Source organism: Lactuca serriola, chromosome 5 (genome assembly GCF_051521515.1).
Source record: "Lactuca serriola cultivar US96UC23 chromosome 5, Lser_US96UC23_V15, whole genome shotgun sequence".
Lineage (NCBI taxonomy): Eukaryota > Viridiplantae > Streptophyta > Magnoliopsida > Asterales > Asteraceae > Lactuca > Lactuca serriola.
Window position 1 is genome coordinate 314,106,607 of NC_136412.1, and position 25,279 is coordinate 314,131,885.

At 34.8% G+C, this 25,279-nt stretch overlaps 2 protein-coding genes and 1 pseudogene across 2 annotated transcripts; all 3 read right to left on the minus strand.

Moving 5' to 3' along the window:
• Positions 1 to 7,201: 7,201 nt before the first annotated feature.
• On the minus strand, positions 7,202 to 9,225 carry LOC145050851 (putative mannan endo-1,4-beta-mannosidase 9; annotated as a pseudogene).
• Positions 9,226 to 16,583: 7,358 nt separating this feature from the next.
• Positions 16,584 to 18,508, minus strand: LOC145050852 (mannan endo-1,4-beta-mannosidase 4-like). The gene is made up of 5 exons (XM_078999045.1): positions 18,194 to 18,508; positions 17,808 to 18,005; positions 17,570 to 17,692; positions 17,192 to 17,394; positions 16,584 to 16,980 (listed from the first exon to the last, which is right to left on the minus strand). The coding sequence occupies exons 1-5, from the start codon at positions 18,506 to 18,508 to the stop codon at positions 16,584 to 16,586; spliced, it is 1,236 nt and encodes a 411-aa protein (XP_078855171.1).
• Positions 18,509 to 21,622: 3,114 nt separating this feature from the next.
• On the minus strand, positions 21,623 to 23,552 carry LOC145050853 (mannan endo-1,4-beta-mannosidase 4-like). The gene is made up of 5 exons (XM_078999046.1): positions 23,238 to 23,552; positions 22,852 to 23,049; positions 22,614 to 22,736; positions 22,276 to 22,433; positions 21,623 to 21,833 (listed from the first exon to the last, which is right to left on the minus strand). The coding sequence occupies exons 1-5, from the start codon at positions 23,550 to 23,552 to the stop codon at positions 21,623 to 21,625; spliced, it is 1,005 nt and encodes a 334-aa protein (XP_078855172.1).
• Between the last annotated feature and the right edge of the window lie 1,727 nt (positions 23,553 to 25,279).

A 25,279-nucleotide genomic window follows, 5' to 3' on the forward strand; every position in this document is an offset into this window, starting at 1 on the left:
GAAATGATGTGTCCTTTGTTGGTTATTTTGATAACCAAAACATAAATGCGGAAGCATGAACTTTGGATCTTTAATCTCGAATCTAATTAAAAGAAAACTTAAACATGAAAGAATGATTACATACCTTTTCCATTGAGATTTTCGGATCTAGAGACTAGGAAGAGCTTTCCAGTTTATCTCAATAACTCTCTCTAAAATCCCTCAGCAATGAACCATACGAATTTCTTAGTGTATTTTCGTGTGTATTGATTTGCTCCTCATCACATATATTTATAGATGGAGATAAACCCTAATGTGAGAGATGGAAGGGATCTTGAGGATCTTGAATCAAATCGGGAACTCAACCCACAAGGTAAGTAAATATTCTATAAATCGGTCCATCAACAATTTATACTCTTACCATAATAACCGGATTTAATAATATATCGTACATATTTATGAAGTGGTCCCATAATTATCCTACAATCTCCCACTGGACCGCGAATATATAAATGTACGTATAACTGTATAAGCGCTTTAATTAATGTTATTATAACATTGGTACCCTTAAACAATCTCCTCCACTAATCATAATAGTATAGGATCAAAGCGGCTTTCGTTACAATTTACGTAACTAAACCTATCAATGGTCACATATACATATATAACTAACGACATAGATTAAACATGATGTGTGGTTTTAAAATCTAAATAGATTTACAACGAGTTCCTCTTGAGATTGAAGTGAGATCAAACTTCAAATAAGTGCAACTAATAATGGAGTTAACTGAATTCTTAATTCTGTACAGAAAAGCATAATTGATATTAAACAAAACATAAAGCACCATAAAACTCCCACTAAAACCAAATATCACACCAACGTGTGTAGTATGCTCATGAAAGACCTAGGGAGGTAATCCCTTTATGAGCGGATCCGCTTTCATGGAGTTTGTTCATATGTGCTATATATATTTCCATTTTGCACTATTGTGTTAACAGAAGGAAACTTGATGTCAATGTGCTAGAACTTCTGTTGTTGGAATATAACATTGTTGACTTATTATCACAACTTTAGTTGTCTTTCAATACCAATAATGTGTAGCCTCGTGACAAATTTCCACAACAATATGCTACAAATTATGCTGCCATTATGGAAGAAGCTACCGAAGTCTATTCCATGAAATGGTTTCATGCTAAAATGTAAAAGTATCCTGGTATGGATAAGTAACCATTTTGGCATCTAATAAAATCAGATTCTTAATAAAAATAATCTCCAAAACATCTGAATTTCCTATAGTTGAGCATATAGACTTTTGTTATATATAGATATCTCAAATCCATTTGGTTGCTTTCTTATGATCCAAACTTGAGTTGCATAGATATCTACCCAAAAACAAAAAAATAAATTTACTCCCACTTAATCTTTGATACATAAAATCATCTATTGTATTTACCTCAAAACCAAAAGAGATAAAAAAAAAATTGATGAAAAATGTGGTATCACGCATAGGATATCCAAAGTTGAGGTTGTTGAGTTTGTGTATTCTGAATAGGAGATTGAATAACATTGTCGATCACTTTTCCATAATTCACATACTATCGAAAGCAATAATAGGAATCAAGATTGATTCCTCATTAAAGACAATGTTTTAACCTTGTTTCTCCCCCAAACTCAACATCCTCAAAGAATGTTGCTCTATCCAAAAAAATGCAAGGTCAATACCCCTACAATTGAGAACTAACATAATGCCCTCATTCCATTCCTTAAAGTTAATCTCATTGAGTACATGACTCATAAATGTGATCAACGTTAACAAATATAATATCATAATTCAAACATAAGCAAATTTATTTTTATGCTCATTAGTCCATAAACCGTAATCAATAAATTCAATTTATGACATCTTTATAAGGTATCAACACAAGATTAATATCAAGTCTTTGGACAGTAATAATAACTTCCAAGAGTTAACCTTATTTTAGAGATAAACATTGACAATAAATCATGTTAATTAACAAGCCCCTCTTTGGATTGACTTATTAATCACATGGAACCAAAAAATCGTCACATGTTTATCACCACATATGTGTTTATTCGACCAAATATTAGTCTACCTTTGGGTCGACTAATACCCACATTAATAAACACATAAACTATAAAATTTTGATAATAAGAATTGACAATATATCATGTCAATTAATAAGCCCCTCTTTGGATTGACTAATTAATGACATGTAACCTAAAAATTGTCACATATTTATCATCAAAGACGTGTTTATCTCGCCAAATATTAACCTACCTTTGGGTTGATTAATATCCGCATTAATAAACACAAACCATACAATTTAAGTTCTTTGTAAATTAATTTTCACAAAAGATATCACTTTGACGATATACTGTGTCAATTAATTTATCCTTAAAATAAATAATAGGTCATAAATGAAATTTATCAATAACCAAAAAAAAATTATAAATATTAATCGGTATCAAAATTACCGTTTTCATAAGTGTAATTTATTAGCCAACTAAACATATCAAAATAAACGATGATATGTAGACAAGCATATATATCCAGATGTAAACATGAATTAGTTTTGTGGGCATGATATAACAAATTTAATAAACATTATCCTAAATTTCATTCAACACCATGAATAATTGTTAAGTTTATAATTTGTTAATGCCATAAATGTTTACATAACTAATTGGCCCATGCATACACACGCAAATGGGTGTAATTGAAAGAAAAAATAGTGATTAAAACTTCAAATATAAATCCAAAGGAGTAGGGTCATGTCAAAAAAGGAAATAATAGAGTTTGACAACTCTACAAAGGTTTGACGTGAGCACTTTAACACACTCGAATGCAATATTTAATTTGCAACATTTTCTTTCAAAATCTTTGTAGCTTTATTATTTATCAAAGGAGTATGGTCACTTTTGCTAACGCCTAACAGGTCTTTTCATTTACCAATACACCAAACAGTAAAATCAGTAAAGCAAAGTTCTAGTAGTCAAACTCAAGGTACAAAATATATGCACACAATCTTGCTTCTAGTACAACTCAATGCAGTAAATTAATATTAAAGGAAGCCTTAAACCAAATGTGTTGTTATCAAGGTAATCAAGACACATAAAAGGCAAGGTCTAGCAAACTCAAATAAAAAATAATAATAATAACCAGCTATGGATAGCATATAACCATCAGTCCATAAATTATTCGAAGCTTTAGTATTTTGAAGAAAAAAAAAACAACATATACTCTTGATCTCAAGAAGTAACAAAAAAATAAAATATCTCAAACCTCTTTTTCCCTCATCGTCGGATACGAAAGTACAATACATAAAACAATTTTGAAGCAAAGAGGACAATCAGGTATGTTTTCATTTAAAGATCAAAAAAACTAAGACCATCACACAATTTCTGATAACAGATTCGAGTATGGCTCTGATACCAATTGTTGGTTATTTTGATAACCAAAACATAAATGCGGAAGCATGAACTTTGGATCTTTAATCTCGAATCTAATTAAAAGAAAACTTAAACATGAAAGAATGATTACATACCTTTTCCATTGAGATTTTCGGATCTAGAGACTAGGAAGAGCTTTCCAGTTGATCTCAAAAACTCTCTCTAAAATCCCTCAGCAATGAACCATACGAATTTCTTAGTGTATTTTCGTGTGTATTGATTTGCTCCTCATCACATATATTTATAGATGGAGATAAACCCTAATGTGAGAGATGGAAGGGATCTTGAGGATCTTGAGTCAAACCGGGAACTCAACCCACAAGGTAAGTAAATATTCTATAAATCGGTCCATCAACAATTTATACTCTTACCATAATAACCGGATTTAATAATATATCGTACATATTTATGAAGTGGTCCCATAATTATCCAACATCCTTGTCTCCACAAAACTATCGTTAATGGTTGACGGGTGGAATTTACCCTTGCAATCTCCTTTTAGAACTGCATTTCCTTTTCCTGGCATGGTTAAAAAATCACTAATCTTTAATAGTGGATATATGAAATAGGAAAGTTAGTAACCAATGTTTAGATTAATGGATGGAAACTAGTGTGTTTTCTCTTGTCCGCTTAGCTCGTCGAGAATTTATATCGCATGTCTTGTTACCAATCTAGTTGGAAGTGGGGACATCATCATATTTATTATGTAACTTAACGATACATATGCATCATCATTCATAAGGAATGACCAGCGACTTTGCGATGCCCATGCACGGTGCCATACTTTTGGTTGTAAGACACACAAACATTTGTTACTCCAAATGAAAAAGCAAAAGAAAAAATGATACTGCTTTTTCAAATACTGTTGCAGGTATGTTATGTTTGGATACTAGATCCTTGTGCATAATCTGCCATTAAAAGATTAGCTTTTAGTCGAGTTCCAAACATAAAAAATATGTTGACCAAACGAATTGTATTTAGAGATTCGAAGATGGTACTAGATTCTTTTCAAATACTATAATATTTTGTTACTCCATACATTAGAGACCACATGTGCTTGAAAAATAAATATATAAAAATAAAAAACAAAAAGCCCAAAATAAACGCACAAGTCGTTGCTTGTGAATGAAAAACTAGGTACATTTTGGTTATTTATTTATTTATTTCTCCACTCCTCCAAACCATTTTGTTGTTTTTTCAGGTTCCTTTTTTCATACGTTGAAATCTAGGATGTGACTTTCTTACGTTTACGCATCACCATTCATGGGACATTTGGTTTCCTTATTTGACTTTTTAGCGTCATATAGCAAATATATATTAAATTTTATGTTAAGTTTTCCTGTTGATAGTTTTTATCACGTGTATTCTCCAAATGGAATTTGTATCAAAGTAGATGTTATGTATGTTGCACACATCACTTTTGCATGTGAATTTATATTGATGATGTCATGTTTTGTTTTCATGTAGTTAATGTAATAACAAGTGGTTGAGTAGAATGACATATAGCAAGTGGATGTATTGTAATCTAAACATAACTCGCTTTGCTTGTGTACAAGGTGTTCTCTGTTATAATAAAACATCCGATAGATGTCTGGGGTTCCAAAACCTATCATAATAGGCACTGTAACTGCTTAGAAGAAAATTCGATAGATCTTAAACCAATACTTTTAGAAGACTAGTGAGGAAACACTCTCTTATCATTTTTTATGTGTTCGTGCATCGATACTAAGTAGTGTATGATTACTCGTTAATTAAAGTTTATTCAGACTACACTTGTACACATTACCTATATTACAAATCTTTGGTGATAAATGCTAGATGTTTTTAAAAATGACCCTCACCTTATATTAATTAATTTAATCGATATTAATGTTAATTATAAAGAAAATTATGAAAATTATAAATATAAAATTAAACAAACAATTGTTAGGTTTAAGACTGCATGCCTAAGATAAACATTGCACCAAAATGTCTACCCAATATTGATAAAGTATATTTCAAAGGTATGACTAAAAAGTTTACAGTCGCTTGAGGGCCTACGGCTTACAATGCACCAAAATTTATTCTCAATATTGATAAAGGATATTTCAAAGGTACGACTAAACCTTAAGTTTATAGTTGCTGATATAAGCTTGCGATCGAAAATAAAGCAGGAAATTTTGAACTCCAATTAATTTGAGTTCCCTATTATATAATCTTGTAGACAAATGAGAAATAATCAGTTTAGTTCTTCTACGAGCCCAGTTGTATTAATCAATGATTTTACTTATTATATTGAGATAACAACCTCATAATTGGAAAGGTTTCATGAAAAATCATAATCACAATTCTGAGTTTGCTGACATAAATATTCATATTATAGATTACAATAAAAGTAACATTTCTGCCAAGACCCTAATATATGTGTATTAATAATGATTTATGTATTTGTTTAAAAAAATTGGATTTTAGATTACCAAAAAATAACATTTGCGCCAAGACACCAATATATGTGTTAATTACTCCTTAAGACTATATTTTCTTCACCGGCATATGTAACTTAATCATTTATCTTCTTGATTAGGAGTTTGATGTCAAAAATAACTTAAATAGTTTTGAATTGATCTTCTTTTGTTTGTTAAAACTTAGGTAATATTGTTTAAAACATGAATTATTATTCTACAAATTTTATTGAAATAGGTTTAGTGGCATATAAACAAGATGTTTTTTTTGGTTTAAATCACTTGGAAAAAGTCATCCAATAGCTTTGTACATTCCCCCTGTCTCTCATCTCTCACACACAGACACACACATACACATACACACACACACACACACTTTTCGGTCGGTATTAAGTAATGGTTTGTTTAAGTATCACAACTCCCACAAACATAATTTTAATTTAAAATCAAGATCTAAAGGCATAATATTCATTGGTATATCATGACTTATATCCTTTGTCAAGCAATATTAATAGGATAAGTATGCATTTCATGCAGAAAAGTCTAATTATTTTGAGATTTTTTTTGATAGAGTCCTAAATCTTTTTTTTAATAGAATAAACCTGATTGTTTAACATTTTGCCCAAATTAAGGAAAAAGTTTTTTTTTAATTGGGAAAGACAGATTATATGATTTTCCCAAAATAACGAGAATTTTTTGTTCAAAAAAAAAGATTTATGAATTTATCAAAAAAAAATTCCAAAATAATGAGACTTTTTAGTATAAAACTCGGGAAAATATTTGTTCATTTAAGTATCACCACCCCAAAGGCACAAGTGTAATACAAAATTTAGGTCAAAAATCTTGATATTTAATGATATATCATGACCTACATCCCTTATCAACTAATATTAATATTCCTCTCGTCGATGATTTGCGATCAAAAAGTGGTTTGAATACATATAAAAGGATTCACATATGTTGACGTGACTTGTGTGTTTGATAGGATAAATATTTATAACATTAAGAAAAGATAGACAAAAGCTAAGAAAACACATAAAAATACTTTACATATATTACCATATTTATTGATAAAAAGGAAATGCATCAATTTTCCCACTTCGTCCCACAATACTGAGTTGAAGTTACCCGCGGTACAACATTACTAATAGGCTGAAACTATTTTGTTTCATGCAAAATGGTTGCTACCTCTATCTTTATTTTCATTTCACTATTTAAACTTCACATTTTCTAAAGGTAAGTAACACAGCAGAGAGAAATATCATTTTATCTCGAAAGGGATAATTATTTGTTCAGGAACCCAACATAATTATTTTTCAACAGCAACGGGACAGAACTCTAGGTTGGTTAAAGAGTTGAGTGATGAAATTCTTTGAGACTGCTTGCCAATTATTGCAGCACTGGAGGGGTTTTGGTCCAAGACAACTTGGTACCCATCACCCCAGTTATCCATTCCTTCCGCCATGACTTGCCAAAAAGTTGTACCTGAACACGACCCCCGGTTTCTTGCACTTTCATAGGCCGTGTTGAATATCCCACCAAAGTACTCATCCCTTGCTTCTACGGTGTAACCTGAAGACCAAGAGGACTTGCCAAATTCTGCAATCAGTAAAGGTTTTCTCAAGATGGAATCACAATCCTCAATATGTGCATTAATCCATTTTTCAACAAATTTAGCTCGAGCTTCATCGCTAGCTCCCGGAACCCTAAGTCAAAAATCGAAATACCCACATATGTTATTCAATAAAATTAAATAACATAAAAGATTGTTTTAGTTATAAATAAGAAACATGCATTTCATGAAACATTTTTAGGATGCTAACTACGTTCGGGTGTTGGCTAGCGTGACATGCAAAGTATATATACGAACAAAAGCATTGTGATGGAGTTTATATGTCGGTATAGACTCGATCATACCATTGGTCGGGATACAGATGGATTGTAGCAAAATCCACATTGTTGACGCCGTTGTTTGTAATGAAGTCGGTCCCTACTTCATAGCCCGGATTGTTTTGCTTCTTTTCAGGCATTGATTCCCCATAAAACCCTTCAAGTCCGATTTCGAGAAGATGGTTCTTATCAATGGACTTTATTTCAGCTGCCATTTCTACTATCCATTCCTGCACAAAGAAGAGATACCGATGGTTATAGGTTATGCACCATATAGTTTCATAAAAAAACCAGTTTCCTCTATGTACTCCTATCATTTGAAAGTAAAAGATTTCCTTCTTTCTAGATAATTCATTCGGGCATTTTCTCATATGAACAACTTAACCGTGAGAAAACAGAGAAAACAAGAACCTGTAGAAATTTCCCTGATAGATCAGACTGGCAGCGGGGTTCGTTCATTAGCTCCCATGCAAAGATGGTGGAATCATCCTTGTAGTCAACCCCGGTGATTGAGTTGCGTCTCGTAAGAATGGTCTGTAGCAAAACAGTATTTGCAACATGTTCAAATTTTCTGATAAAATGTACATACAGCTGTTGTAGAAAATTTTTGTGACATAATGGAAACATTGTTTCCCAAACATATATATACCTTCAAATGATTCTTATAATATCCTTTATCTACAACGTTAGTAAAGAAATCATCATCACTATTCAAGTATTGTCCTCCATGATCCCTTGCCCACTGAACATATTGTTTTTTACCTTCAAAATCATCCCAGTTATTAACCAAGCTGAGAATCAAGTGAATCCCATACTTTTTCGCTTCTCATATTACAAAATCCAATCCCTGGAATGAAAAGGCGTAGATGGTTATCACAAGTAACATAAAACAGAGGTGTTAAAGTGTTTGTGATCTTGATTATTACTAACTTTTATTTCAATATGTCCGTGTCGATTTGTCGTATGGTTGATAAGAAATTACTTTTTAATGTTTACAGATCATGTTGAATAAAAAATAGAGGCTAAAATAATAGATAAAGTTACCTTAAACGTGTCCTCATTGTAAAAACCGGGAGAGGTTTGCAGGGGTTTGTTGCCACCATCACTAAAAGCCCAAGTCCTAACCAGGTTCATTCCTATCTTGGAAGATTCTTGAAATGCATCTGTGACCTTCACCCTTGTTGATGGATCAGAAGCCATACACATTAACCAGTAGGCGTTAAAGCCATTAAAATACAACGGCTTTCCATTAACCATGAATTGATGTGTCCTTGTCTCCACAAAACTATCGTTAACGGTTGACGGGTGGCATTTACCCTTGCAATCTCCTTTTAGAACTGCATTTCCTTTTCCTGGCATGGTTAAAAAATCGCTAATCTTTAATAGTGGATATATGAAATAGGAAAGTTAGTAACCAATGTTTAGAGTAATGGATGGAAAGTAGTGTGTTTTCCCTAGTCCGCTTAGCTCGTCGAGAATTTATATCGCATGTCTTGTTACCAATCTAGTTGGAAGTGGGGACATCATCATATTTATTATGTAACTTAACGATACATATGCATCATCATTCATAAGGAATGACAAGCGACTTTGCGATGCCCATGCACGGTGCCATACTTTTGGTTGTAAGACACACAAACATTTGTTACTCCAAATGAAAAAGCAAAAGAAAAAATGATACTGCTTTTTCAAATACTTTTGCAGGTATGTTATGTTTGGATACTAGATCCTTGTGCATAATATGCCATTAAAAGTGTAACAACCCAAAGTTGTTCATCGCTGAAAACCCATTCTACCTGTATAACTCGCCGTATGTCAATTCGTTCCGATGTCGTTTTTGGATTAAATTAATTAAACTTATATGTTTAATTGATGCTAATGAGTGTCCAAACCTGTTAGGAACTCACGGAATTAGCCCAAATTGTATAATTTAGAAATTTTAGAAACGTCCCTGTCGAGTTACAGAAACTTAATCGGGTGCGACCAAAAGCCCCGTTTAGTGCCGGTATCGGGTAGAATTCCACCGTGTCCAAGTTTTAGGACCTATTTAAACGTGTTTAAACATTCATTTGAAGCTTTTGCTTCCTCTCTCTACTCTCCCTCTAACCTCTCTCCTAAATCCAAGTTTAAGGGTCCAAATCTCAAGTTTAAGGCTTCCAATCACCAAGGTACCTTCCTTAACTCATTGTGTATCATGTTTAGCCTTCAAATTCGAGTTTAAACCATGGATTAGGGCCATTATCATGGATTTACGGCCCTAGAACTATCCTAGGCCGTAAACTCATTTAAAGGGGGTTTTGAGCAACAAAACCCTTCCAAACCACAACTAGATTTTAGATATTGCTAAATGACTTCATGGATTGGACTTAGAACATTTTAGACATGGATTTTGAGGGATTTGAAAGAGTTTACGGCCCAGGAACGTTCCTAGGCCGTAAACACTAAATTAAAAGGGTTTTTAGCCCTTAAACCCTTCCTAGACTCAAACAAGGCTTAGATATGAATTTTTGAATAATGGTATTGGCCTTAGAACATCACAAACATAATTTTTGAGGAGTAAATGGGAGTTTACGGCCAAGGCACATGCTTGGGCCGTAAACCCCTAAAAAATGGAGAGTAAACCCCTTTTAACTTGTCCAAATGCCTTAAAACTCAACCAATAGCCTTGTGGTAAATCCTAGGACCATCTAAAAATAGTTTTGGGGTCTTAAACATATCAAAATGCAACATATAAGAGTTTACGACCATAGCTCATACCCTTAGGCCGTAAACTCCCAAATATGTGTCAAATGATGCCCTAAAATCACCCCAAGGCTTGGAAAAATTGCTAGAATCACATGTGATTGTTCATTGTACCTCAAAATAATTATTCAAGACCATGGGAGAGTTTATGGCCGTAAACTCCAAGTTTACAGCCGTGAACTCCCTTAAACATGGTATAAGTCCCCTTAAATTAATCCAAGGCATTTTAGAAGTCCATTCCAACATTTCCCAAGTCCAATCAAGCCATTAGACACTCAAAATCACACCAACATGAGTTCACGGCCGTGAACTCATGTATGTATATGTTTTATGGTTGTAAACTCCCTAAAATGTTTACTCTTGGGGAGTAAAATCAAATCCCAAGTCCCTAGTACCATTTCACGTCCGTAGACGCCACCCGGGTCCTTCCAAACACTCAAAAAGGGGTGTTTCCGCAACTAGAAGTGTATGTCCTTAGCAAATAAATTAATCAAGTTCTAATTAAATACAAATATGTATCATTTCATAATCCATAGGAATCTTGTGTGTTCGCGAACCTAGAACTGACGTTTAGGATCCAATCTGACGCGTTTCTCAACCGGTGAGTTCATACCCCTACCCTTTTTAAATGGTTTTCAACGTTTTCAGGGGGGAATACAAGCAAAAGTACAAGAAATCTTGTACTTAAACGTATTTTCATTTCAAATGTTTTATTTCATGTATGATTTTAATAATGAAAATTGTGATAACTAATGGTTCGAATTGCAGGTTAAACAGTTAGACTAAACATAGATTTCTTTTAAAAGTGTTATAATTATATTCTCTTTGAATAAGAAATCATACTAATCATAACTAAGATTAATACTAAACGAATGCGAATACGAATATAACTAATAGGATAGAACGAATACGAATATAACTATTAAGTTAGTACGAATACGAATGCGAATACAAATATAACTAATAGGATAGAACGAATACGAATATAACTATTAGGTTAGTACGAATACGAATATAACTAATAGGATAGAACGAATACGAATATAACTATTAGGTTAGTACAAATATGAATGCGAATACGAATATAACTAATAGGATAGAACGAATACGAATATAACTATTAGGTTAGTACGAATACGAATGTGAATACGAATATAACTAATAGGATAGAACGAATACGAATATAACTAATAGGATAGAATGAATACGAATACGAATCTAACAAATAGCATAGTACGAATACGAATAGAAATAGGAATACGAATGCGAATTAAAGCCTTTGGATGACACCAAGACTTCGAATATACAGCTAGTGTACCCCTTGAGTGTCACCAGAGTTTCGAATTAAATACGAAAATAAGCCTCTGGACCTCTTCTGGACCTCTTCTGAGTTTCGAATATATCCGCCTCAAAATGTCGACAGAGCTTCGATTATACAACTAATGTACTCTTTTGGAACTCAACAGAACTTCAAAAATACTGTAATGTACGTTTCTGTGTGATTCCAAATATTCGAAAATACAAGTAAGTTAGTAGATAATAGTCATTCGAATGTAGAATATCTAAGGGTTTAGAATACTTAACTAATACTATACGCATGGTAATTAGTAGTACTTCGAAATCAATCCTAAGAACCAACCAGTAACGAACTTAGATACAAATAGGCAACTCAACACATAGGAAAATATGGGATTTTCCTGGGATAACATAACAACTAGTAACGAACTTAGATACAAATAGGCAACTCAACACATAGGAAAATATGGGATTTTCCTGGGTAGCACATCAACTCATAAACGGATAAAGTAACAAACGAATAACTAAAACTATAAGGAAAATATGGGATTTTCCTGGAATGACATAACCAACCGTTTTTGAAATTGTAACAAAGGAAACTCGATCTTTTCAAAACTAAACCGCTTATTAACTCACCAACTTTATGCTGATTTTTAAACCGCTTGTATTCTCAGGTCAGCATTAGACAGGTACACCACCACCCTTTGGAGAAGACGGAGCGTCCCGAAGACTCGTCTTTACTTTTGTTCATATCATATATGTATAGAACACTTGTATATCTTTTCTTTCAAACAGATGTAAACAATATTATGTAATGTAATGTTTTGTGTTTACTGTTTTACTATGTGCATTGGATTTGATACTCAATATGGAGTCAACCCCGGAAATGTTTCCGCCTTCGGTTTTCGGGGTGTGATAGATTGGTATCAGAGCCCTTGTTTATAGTGAACTGGTATACCAAAGCTTACATGGTATAAGACTATAAACATTAAAGGGCCTAAGTGCTCTGAACTAAAAGTATATTCTACGAATATAAGTATTTTCTAAAGTATACAAGTATACCGACCGTCGAAATCCGTAACTACAAGTAGAACAAAATATAAGTAAATGGGTGTTGTACACTGCGGTTAAACCTGGGCAGTTATGTAGTCGTGTCTAGGATCAATATAGTCTGGCCAACTATATTCATTCGAGACACGGCCAACATGTGCTTGGGAGTGACTGTGGTACGCAGCATACCTAAAACTTACCTAATATCCCAAACAACGAGTCGTCGCTGTAGCGAACCATGAAATACTATGGGAGTATTTCTCGAGCCGATCCTTTGTAGAAATCCTCGTATACGTGTTGTTCCTTGATCATTCCTCTAGCGATAAAATTTTCTGCCTTGATCACTCTTTCCTGCTTTATCGCTTAATATAATGTTATATCTGTCTCGATGAGATATCCCCTGATCCATATCTCTTGATTCAATTCAAAGGACTTATGATCCTCTCTTTCCTGATCTTTTTAGATCAAGATGCCTCCGAGGAAAAGACCCTGCTCAAAGAACACCAACAACCCTCCGCCGCCACCACCTCCTCTTCAAATCGATCTAGAAACACTTTAGGCAACCATTTCTGCCACCATATCAGCTCTCCTACCTCAACTAAACCCTAATGGTTCAGGAGGTGGTTCCCAAAACCAAAACCAAGAAGGTAATCAGGGACACCGGAAAGAGTGTTCCTATAAAGACTTTATGAATGCAAAACCCACATTCTTCGATGGCATAGGGGGTGTCATTTCTCTAACTCGGTGGTTAGAGAAAATCGAATCTATCTTCGAGATTTGTGCCTGTTCGGAATCCGACAAGGTAAAATTTGCCGCCTGTACGCTCACCGATAAGGCTTTGACTTGGTGGAACGGCCGAGTCAAATCCTTGACTTTACCTGTAGCCAATGCTATGGGATGGGAAGTTATGAAGGAACTTCTATGTGCGGAGTATTGCCCTCGGGGTGAAATCCAGAAGTTGGAACATGAGCTATGGAACCTGAAGATGAAAGGTTCCGATATCGCCGCTTACACTTCAAGGTTTGACGACTTAGCACTTCTCTGTCCGAGAATGGTTACCCCGGAGAGCAAAAAGGTAGAAAGGTTCATCTGGGGATTAACCCAGCCAACAAAAGGGAATGTTATAGCAGCGAAGCCGGATACCTATGACAGCGCTAAATGTCTCGCGCAAACCCTGATCGATCACAATGATAACCAAGAAGAAGCAGACACCACTCCCGAGCCAACAGAAAAGAGTGGCGAGAAAAGAAAGTTTTGGAGAAAGAAGAAGAGTCAGTCTTCCCCAGAACCCTCGAAGAAACAGCAAATAGTGGCAGTCCACGCTGCCACTATTCCTGCTGCTGTTTCTGTTGTCAATTCCACATCCCAAGTACCTGTCACTAGATATGCCGGTATCCTCCCGTGGTGTGACCGATGTAACTACCACCATCGCATCCCTGGCCCTTGTCGTGCAAAGTTCTGTAGAAGTTGTGGCCAGGAAGGTCACCTCGCACGAACCTGCAAAACCCCAACCCCGTCAACTAGTCAATCTTCCGGAGCTGGTATCGGTCAAACCTGCTACAACTGTGGAGAGGTCGGGCACTATAAGCGAAACTGTCCAAAGACAGTAACGTCTGGCAACACAGGAAGAGTCCTAACTATGGGGCAAGAAAGGACAGCCGCCAATCCCACCGTAGCCACAAGTATACTTCTTCTCGATAAATCTTGTACCTGTGATCCTTTTTGATTCTAATGCTGAAAGAATTTGCCAACCATTCATTCAAAATATCTTTCTAAACTAAATCCTTCGTTAGTAATCGAAACGTGCACCGTCGAGATGACCAACCAGTGAGAAAGAGAATGTTAACGTCATACCTATAGATCGTATCCTCAATCCGGATAATTATCCCTTTCCATTCGATCTAATGATAAACTTTTCATGGAAAACTTTGATGCAAACTCGGCATGGAATGCTTTAGAAAAGCGAAATACTTCCCTCATGGTACATTAGACCCTTCGCGACCCTTGTGAAATCGATTCCGTAACCTTCAAACTTCGATTGCCCTCGGAACTTAGTAGCACCCATCTGATACTTCACGTCTCGGTCTTTGAGAAGTATCTACCTAAAGACATCAAGACGCGTCCCGATAGTGAGGGTTCGCTGAGACGTCAAGCGGAGACCCGATGTCACGTAGGAGCGCGAAAACCCGAAGCAACAAATCCATCCGTATCTCATTCAAATTCATATCTTGTATTGTAATCATTGAATTTCGGGATGAAATTCCCTCTAACGGGGGGATAATGTAACAACCCAAAGTTGTTCATCACTGAAAACCCATTCTACCTGTATAACTCGTCGTATGTCAATTCGTTCCGATGTCGTTTTTGGATTAAATTAATTAAACTTATATGTTTAATTCATGCTAATGAGTGTCCAAACCTGTTAGGAACTCACGGAATTAGCCCAAATTGTATAATTTAGAAATTTTAGAAACGTCCCCGTCGAGTTACGGAAACTTAATCGGGTGCGACCAAAAGCCCCGTTTAGTGCCGTTATCGGGTAGAATTCCATCGTGTCCAAGTTTTAGGACCTATTTAAACGTGTTTAAACATTCATTTGAAGCTTTTGCTTCCTCTCTCTACTCTCTCTCTAACCTCTCTCCTAAATCCAAGTTTAAGGGTCCAAATCTCAAGTTTAAGGCTTCCAATCACCAAGGTACCTTCCTTAACTCATTGTGTATCATGTTTAGCCTTCAAATTCGAGTTTAAACCATGGATTAGGGCCATTATCATGGGTTTACGGCACTAGAACTATCCTAGGCCGTAAACTCATTTAAAGGGGGTTTTGAGCAACAAAACCCTTCCAAACCACAACTAGATTTTAGATATGGCTAAATGACTTCATGGATTGGACTTAGAACATTTTAGACATGGATTTTGAGGGATTTGAAAGAGTTTACGGCCCAGAAACGTTCCTAGGCCGTAAACACTAAATTAAAAGGGTTTTTAGCCCTTAAACCCTTCCTAGACTCAAACAAGGCTTAGATATGAATTTTAGAATAATGGTATTGGCCTTAGAACATCACAAACATAATTTTTGAGGAGTAAATGGGAGTTTACGGCCAAGGCACATGCTTGGGCCGTAAACCCCTCAAAAATGGAGAGTAAACCCCTTTTAACTTGTCCAAATGCCTTAAAACTCAACCAATAGCCTTGTGGTAAATCCTAGGACCATCTAAAAATAGTTTGGGGGTCTTAAACATATCAAAATGCAACATATAAGAGTTTACGGCCATAGCTCATACCCTTAGGCCGTAAACTCCCAAATATGTGTCAAATGATGCCCTAAAATCACCCCAAGGCTTGGAAAAATTGCTAGAATCACATGTGATTGTTCCTTGTGCCTCAAAATAATTATTCAAGACAATGGGAGAGTTTACGGCCGTAAACTCCAAGTTTACATCCGTGAACTCCCTTAAACATGGTATAAGTCCCCTTAAATTAATCCAAGGCATTTTAGAAGTCAATTCCAACATTTCCCAAGTCCAATCAAGCCATTAGACACTCAAAATCACACCAACATGAGTTCACGGCCGTGAACTCATGTATGTATATGTTTTATGGTTGTAAACTCCCTATTTAAACTTCACATTTTCTAAAGGTAAGTAACGCAGCAGAGAGAAATATCATTTTATCTCAAAAGGGTTAATTATTTGTTCAGGAACCCAACATAATTATTTTTCAACAGCAACGGGAGGGAACTCTAGGTTGGTTGAAGAGTTGAGTGATGAAATTCTTTGAGACTGCTTGGCAATTATTGCAGCAGTGAAGGGGTTTTGGTCCAAGACAACTTGGTACCCATCACCCCAGTTATCCATTCCTTCCGCCATGACTTGCCAAAAAGTTGTACCTGAACACGACCCCCGGTTTCTTGCACTTTCATAGGCCGTGTTGAATATCCCACCAAAGTACTCATCCCTTGCTTCTACGGTGTAACCTGAAGACCAAGAGGACTTGCCAAATTCTGCAATCAGTAAAGGTTTTCTCAAGATGGAATCACAATCCTCAATATGTGCATTAATCCATTTTTCAAAAAATTTAGCTTGAGCTTCGTCGCTAGCTCCCGGAACCCTAAGTCAAAAATCGAAATACCCACATATGTTATTCAATAAAATTAAATAACATAAAAGATTATTTTAGTTATAAATAAGAAACATGCATTTCATAAAACATTTTTAGGATGCTAACTACGTTCGGGTGTTGGCTAGCGTGACATGCAAAGTATATATACGAACAAAAGCATTGTGATGGAGTTTATATGTCGGTATAGACTCGATCATACCATTGGTCGGGATACAGATGGATTGTAGCAAAATCCACATTGTTGACGCCGTTGTTTGTAATGAAGTCGGTCCCTACTTCATAGCCCGGATTGTTTTGCTTCTTTTCAGGCATTGATTCCCCATAAAACCCTTCAAGTCCGATTTCGAGAAGATGGTTCTTATCAATGGACTTTATTTCAGCTGCCATTTCTACTATCCATTCCTGCACAAAGAAGAGATACCGATGGTTATAGGTTATGCACCATATAGTTTCATAAAAAACCAGTTTCCTCTATGTACTCCTATCACTTGAAAGTAAAAGATTTCCTTCTTTCTAGATAATTGATTCGTGCATTTTCTCATATGAACAACTTAATCGTGAGAAAAAAGATAAAAACAAGACCCTGTAGAAATTTCCAATCAGACTGGCAGCGGGGTTCGTTCATTAGCTCCCATGCAAAGATGGTGGAATCATCCTTGTAGTCAACCCCGGTGATTGAGTTGCGTCTCGTAAGAATGGTCTGTAGCAAAACAGTATTTGCAACATGTTCAAATTTTCTGACAAAATGCACATACAGCTGTTGTAGAAAATTTTTGTGATATAATGGAAACATTGTTTCCCAAACATATGTATACCTTCAAATGATTCTTATAATATCCTTTAACTACAAAGTTAGTAAAGAAATCATCATCACTATTCAAGTATTGTCCTCCATGATCCCTTGCCCACTGAACATATTGTTTTTTACCTCCAAAATCATCCCAGTTATTAACCAAGCTGAGAATCAAGTGAATCCCATACTTTTTCGCTTCTGATATCACAAAATCCAATCCCTGGAATGAAAAGGTGTAGATGGTTATCACAAGTAACATAAAACAGAGGGTTTATGATCTTGATTATTACTAACTTTTATTTCAATATGTCCGTGTCGATTTGTCGTATGGTTGATAGGAAATTACTTTTTAATGTTTACAGATCATGTTGAATAAAAAATAGAGGCTAAAATAATAGATAAAGTTACCTTAAACGTGTCCTCATTGTAAAAACCGGGAGAGGTTTGCAGGGGTTTGTTGCCACCATCACTAAAAGCCCAAGTCCTAACCAGGTTCATTCCTATCTTGGAAGATTCTTGAAATGCATCTGTGACCTTCACCCTTGTTGATGGATCAGAAGCCATACACATTAACCAGTAGGCATTAAAGCCATTAAAATACAACGGCTTTCCATTAACCATGAAATGATGTGTCCTTGTCTCCACAAAACTATCGTTAACGGTTGACGGGTGGCATTTACCCTTGCAATCTACTTTTAGAACTGCATTTCCTTTTCCTGGCATGGTTAAAAAATCGCTAATCTTTAATAGTGGATATATGAAATAGGAAAGTTAGTAACCAATGTTTAGAGTAATGGATGGAAAGTAGTGTGTTTTCTCTTGTCCGCTTAGCTCGTCGAGAATTTATATCGCATGTCTTGTTACCAATCTAGTTGGAAGTGGGGACATACTTTTGGTTGTAAGACACACAAACATTTGTTACTCCAAATGAAAAAGCAAAAGAAAAAAAATGATACTTCTTTTTCAAATACTGTTGCAGGTATGTTATGTTTGGATACTAGATCCTTGTGCATAATCTGCCATTAAAAGATTAGCTTTTAGTCGAGTTCCAAACATAAAAAATATGTTGACCAAACGAATTGTATTTAGAGATTCGAAGATGGTACTAGATTCTTTTCAAATACTATAATATTTTGTTACTCAATACATTAGAGACCACATGTGCTTGAAAAATAAATATATAAAAATAAAAAAACAAAAAGCCCAAAATAAACGCAAAAGTCGTTGCTTGTGCATGAAAAACTAGGTACATTTTGATTATTTATTTATTTATTTCTCCACTCCTCCAAACCATTTTGTTGTTTTTTCGGGTTTCTTTTTTCATACGTTGAAATCTAGTATGTGACGTTCTTACGTTTACGCATCACCATTCATGGGACATTTGGTTTCCTTATTTGAGTTTTTAACGACATATAGCAAATATATATTAAATTTTATGTTCAGTTTTCCTGTTGATAGTTTTTATCACATGTATTCTCCAAATGGAATTTGTATCAAAGTAGATGTTATGTATGTTGCACACATCACTTTTGCATGTGAATTTATATTGATGATGTCATGTTTTGTTTTCATGTAGTTAATGTAATAACAAGTGGTTGAGTAGAATGACATATAGCAAGTGGATGTATTGTAATCTAAACATAACTCGCTTTGCTTGTGTACGAGGTGTTCTCTGTTATAATAAAACAACGGATGTTTGGGGTTCCAAAACCTATCATAATTGGCAATGTAACTGCTTAGAAGAAAATTCGATAGATCTTAAACCAATACTTTTAGAAGACTAGTGAGGAAACACTCCCTTATCATTTTTTATGTGTTCGTGCATCGATACTAAGTAGTGTATGATTACTCATTAATTAAAGTTTATTCAGACTACACTTGTACACATTACCTATATTATAAATCTTTGGTGATAAATGCTAGATGTTTATAAAAATGACCCTCACCTTATATTAATTAATTTAATCGATATTAATGTTAATTATAAAGAAAATTATAAAAATTATAAATATAAAATTAAACAAACAATTGTTAGGTTTAAGACTGCATGCCTAAGATAAACATTGCACCAAAATGTCTACCCAATATTGATAAAGTATATTTCAAAGGTATGGCTAAAAAGTTTACAGTCGCTTGAGGGCCTAAGGCTTACAATGCACCAAAATTTATTCCCAATATTGATAAAGGATATTTCAAAGGTACGACTAAACCTTAAGTTTATAGTTGCTGATATAAGCTTGCGTTCGAAAATAAAGCAGGAATTTTTGAACTCCAATTAATTTGAGTTCCCCATTATATAATCTTGTAGACAAATGAGAAATAATCAGTTTAGTTCTTCTACGAGCCCAGTTGTATTAATCAATGATTTTACTTATTATATTGAGATAACAACCTCATAATTGGAAAGGTTTCATGAAAAATCATCATCACAATTCTGAGTTTGCTGACGTAAATATTCATATTATAGATTACAATAAAAGTAACATTTCTGCCAAGACCCTAATATATGTGTATTAATAATGATTTATGTATTTGTTTAAAAAAATTGGATTTTAGATTACCAAAAAATAACATTTGGGCCAAGACACGAATATATGTGTTAATTACTCCTTCAGACTATATTTTCTTCACCAGCATACGTAACTTAATCATTTATCTTCTTTATTAGGTGTTTGATGTCAAAAATAACTTAAATAGTTTTGAATTGATCTTCTTTTTTTTTGTTAAAACTTAGGTAATATTGTTTAAAACATGAATTAGTATTCTACAAATTATATTGAAATAGGTTTAGTGGCATATTAACAAGATGTTTTTTTTGGTTTAAATCACTTGGAAAAACTCATCCAATAGCTTTGTACATTCCCCCTGTCTCTCACACAGACACGCACATACACATACACACACACATATCGGTCGGTATTAAGTAATGGTTTGTTTAAGTATCACAACTCCCACAAACATAATTTTAATTCAAAATCAAGATCTAAAGGCATAATAATCATTGGTATATCATGACTTATATCCTTTGTCAAGCAATATTAATAGGATAAGTATGCATTTCATGCAGAAAAGTCTAATTATTTTGAGATTTTTTTTGATAAAGTCCTAAATCTTTTTTTTTTAATAGAATAAACCTGATTGTTTAACATTTTGCTCAAATTAAGGAAAAAGTTTTTTTAATTGGGAAAGACATATTATATGATTTTCCCAAAATAACGAGACTTTTTTGTTCAAAAAAAAAGATTTATGAATTTATCAAAAAAATTTCCAAAATAATGAGACTTTTTAGTATAAAACTCGGGAAAATATTTGTTCATTGAAGTATCACCACCCCAAAGGCACAAGTGTAATACAAAATTTAGGTCAAAAATCTTGATATTTAATGATACATCATGACCTATATCCCTTATCAACTAATATTAATATTCCTCTCGTCGATGATTTGCGATCAAAAAGTGGTTTGAATACATATAAAAGGATTCACATATGTTGACGTGACTTGTGTGTTTGATAGACAAAATATTTATAACATTAAGAAAAGATAGACAAAAGCTAAGAAAACACATAAAAATACGTTACATATATTACCGTATTTATTGATAAAAAGGAAAGCATCAATTTTCCCACTTCGTCCAACAATACTGAGTTGAAGTTACCCGCGGTACAACATTATTAATAGGCTGCGACTATTTTGTTTCATGCAAAATGGTTGCTACATCTATCTTTATTTTCATTTCACTATGTAAACTTCACATTTTCTAAAGGTAAGTAACGCAGCAGAGAAAAATATCATTTTATCTCGAAAGGGATAATTATTCGTTCAGGAACCCAACATAATTATTTTTCAACAGAAACGGGAGAGAACTCTAGGTTGGTTGAAGAGTTGAGTGATGAAATTCTTTGAGACTGCTTGGCAATTATTGCAGCAGTGGAGGGGTTTTGGTCCAAGACAACTTGGTACCCATCACCCCAGTTATCCATTCCTTCCGCCATGACTTGCCAAAAAGTTGTACCTGAACACGACCCCCGGTTTCTTGCACTTTCATAGGCCGTGTTGAATATCCCACCAAAGTACTCATCCCTTGCTTCTACGGTGTAACCTGAAGACCAAGAGGACTTGCCAAATTCTGCAATCAGTAAAGGTTTTCTCAAGATGGAATCACAATCCTCAATATGTGCATTAATCCATTTTTCAATAAATTTAGCTCGAGCTTCATCGCTAGCTCCCGGAACCCTAAGTCAAAAATCGAAATACCCACATATGTTATTCAATAAAATTAAATAACATAAAAGATTGTTTTAGTTATAAATAAGAAACATGCATTTCATGAAACATTTTTAGGATGCTAACTACGTTCGGGTGTTGGCTAGCGTGACATGCAAAGTATATATACGAACAAAAGCATTGTGATGGAGTTTATATGTCGGTATAGACTCGATCATACCATTGGTCGGGATACATATGGATTGTAGCAAAATCCACATTGTTGAAGCCGTTGTTTGTAATGAAGTCGGTCCCTACTTCATAGCCCGGATTGTTTTGCTTCTTTTCAGGCATTGATTCCCCATAAAACCCTTCAAGTCCGATTTCGAGAAGATGGTTCTTATCAATGGACTTTATTTCAGCTGCCATTTCTACTATCCATTCCTGCACAAAGAAGAGATACCGATGGTTATAGGTTATGCACCATATAGTTTCATAAAAAACCAGTTTCCTCTATGTACTCCTATCACTTGAAAGTAAAAGATTTCCTTCTTTCTAGATAATTGATTCGTGCATTTTCTCATATGAACAACTTAACCGTGACAAAACAGAGAAAACAAGAACCTGTAGAAATTTCCCTAATAGATCAGACTGGCAGCGGGGTTCGTTCATTAGCTCCCATGCAAAGATGGTGGAATCATCCTTGTAGTCAACCCCGGTGATTGAGTTGCGTCTCGTAAGAATGGTCTGTAGCAAAACAGTATTTGCAACATGTTCAAATTTTCTGACAAAATGCACATACAGCTGTTGTAGAAAATTTTTGTGATATAATGGAAACATTGTTTCCCAAACATATGTATACCTTCAAATGATTCTTATAATATCCTTTAACTACAACGTTAGTAAAGAAATCATCATCACTATTCAAGTATTGTCCTCCATGATCCCTTGCCCACTGAACATATTGTTTTTTACCTCCAAAATCATCCCAGTTATTAACCAAGCTGAGAATCAAGTGAATCCCATACTTTTTCGCTTCTGATATCACAAAATCCAATCCCTGGAATGAAAAGGTGTAGATGGTTATCACAAGTAACATAAAACAGAGGGTTTGTGATCTTGATTATTACTAACTTTTATTTCAATATGTCCGTGTCGATTTGTCGTATGGTTGATAAGAAATTACTTTTTAATGTTTACAGATCATGTTGAATAAAAAATAGAGGCTAAAATAATAGATAAAGTTACCTTAAACGTGTCCTCATTGTAAAAACCGGGAGAGGTTTGCAGGGGTTTGTTGCCACCGTCACTAAAAGCCCAAGTCCTAACCAGGTTCATTCCTATCTTGGAAGATTCTTGAAATGCATCTGTGACCTTCACCCTTGTAGATGGATCAGAAGCCATACACATTAACCAGTAGGCGTTAAAGCCATTAAAATACAACGGCTTTCCATTAACCATGAAATGATGTGTCCTTGTCTCCACAAAACTATCGTTAATGGTTGACGGGCGGCATTTACCCTTGCAATCTCCTTTTAGAACTGCATTTCCTTTTCCTGGCATGGTTCAAATTGCAGGTTAAACAGTTAGACTAAACATAGATTTCTTTTAAAAGTGTTATAATTATATTCTTTTTGAATAAGAAATCATACTAATCATAACTAAGATTAATACTAAACGAATGCGAATACGAATATAACTAATAGGATATAACGAATACGAATATAACTATTAGGTTAGTACGAATACGAATGCGAATACGAATATAACTAATAGGATAGAACGAATACGAATATAACTAATAGGATAGAATGAATACGAATACGAATCTAACAAATAGCATAGTACGAATACGAATAGAAATAGGAATACGAATGCGAATTAACGCGTTTGGATGACACCAAGACTTCGAATATACAGCTAGTGTACCCCTTGAGTGTCACCAGAGTTTCGAATTAAATACGAAAATACGCCTCTGGACCTCTTCTGAGTTTCGAATATATCCGCCTCAAAATGTCGACAGAGCTTCGATTATACAACTAATGTACTCTTTTGGAACTCAACAGAACTTCAAAAATACTGTAATGTACGTTTCTGTGTGATTCCAAATATTCGAAAATACAAGTAAGTTAGTAGATAATAGTCATTCGAATGTAGAATATCTAAGGGTTTAGAATACTTAACTAATACTATACGCATGGTAATTAGTAGTACTTCGAAATCAATCCTAAGAACCAACCAGTAACGAACTTAGATACAAATAGGCAACTCAACACATAGGAAAATATGGGATTTTCCTGGGATAACATAACAACCAGTAACGAACTTAGATACAAATAGGCAACTCAACACATAGGAAAATATGGGATTTTCCTGGGTAGCACATCAACTCATAAACGGATAAAGTAACAAACGAATAACTAAAACTATAAGGAAAATATGGGATTTTCCTGGAATGACATAACCAACCGTTTTTGAAATTGTAACAAAGGAAACTCGATCTTTTCAAAACTAAACCGCAGCTTTATGCTGATTTTTAAACCGCTTGTATTCTCAGGTCAGCGTTAGACAGGTACACCACCACCCTTTGGAGAAGACGGAGCGTCCCGAAGACTCGTCTTTACTTTTGTTCATATCATATATGTATAGAACACTTGTATATCTTTTCTTTCAAACAGATGTAAACAATATTATGTAATGTAATGTTTTGTGTTTACTGTTTTACTATGTGCATTGGATTTGATACTCAACATGGAGTCAACCCCGGAAATGTTTCCGCCTTCGGTTTTCGGGGTGTGATAGATTGGTATCAGAGCCCTTGTTTATAGTGAACTGGTATACCAAAGCTTACATGGTATAAGACTATAAACATTTAAGGGCCTAAGTGCTCTGAACTAAAAGTATATTCTACGAATATAAGTATTTTCTAAAGTATACAAGTATACCGACCGTCGAAATCCGTAACTACAAGTAGAACAAAATATAAGTAAATGGGTGTTGTACACTGCGGTCAAACCTGGGCAGTTATGTAGTCGTGTCTAGGATCAATATAGCCTGGCCAACTATATTCATTCGAGACACGGCCAACATGTGCTTGGGAGTGACTGTGGTACGCAGCATACCTAAAACTTACCTAATATCCCAAACAACGAGTCGTCGCTGCAGCGAACCATGAAATACTATGGGAGTATTTCTCGAGCCGATCCTTTGTAGAAATCCTCGTATACGTGTTGTTCCTTGATCATTCCTCTAGCGATAAAATTTTCTGCCTTGATCACTCTTTCCTGCTT

Excerpts from the sequence above, each read along its gene's own strand:
- LOC145050853 (XM_078999046.1), bottom strand. The coding sequence starts at position 23,552 with ATGCCAGGAAAAGGAAATGCAGTTCTAAAAGGAGATTGCAAGGGTAAA. Across the intron at positions 23,050-23,237 it reads ACAATGAGGACACGTTTAAG|GGATTGGATTTTGTGATATC; the intron begins GTAACTTTATCT and ends TTTTCATTCCAG. Across the intron at positions 21,834-22,275 it reads TTCATTACAAACAACGGCTT|CTATGAAAGTGCAAGAAACC; the intron begins CAACAATGTGGA and ends ATTCAACACGGC.
- LOC145050852 (XM_078999045.1), bottom strand. The coding sequence starts at position 18,508 with ATGCCAGGAAAAGGAAATGCAGTTCTAAAAGTAGATTGCAAGGGTAAA. Across the intron at positions 17,693-17,807 it reads ATTATAAGAATCATTTGAAG|ACCATTCTTACGAGACGCAA; the intron begins GTATACATATGT and ends GTTTTGCTACAG. Across the intron at positions 16,981-17,191 it reads CATCTGTATCCCGACCAATG|GGTTCCGGGAGCTAGCGACG; the intron begins GTATGATCGAGT and ends TTTTTGACTTAG.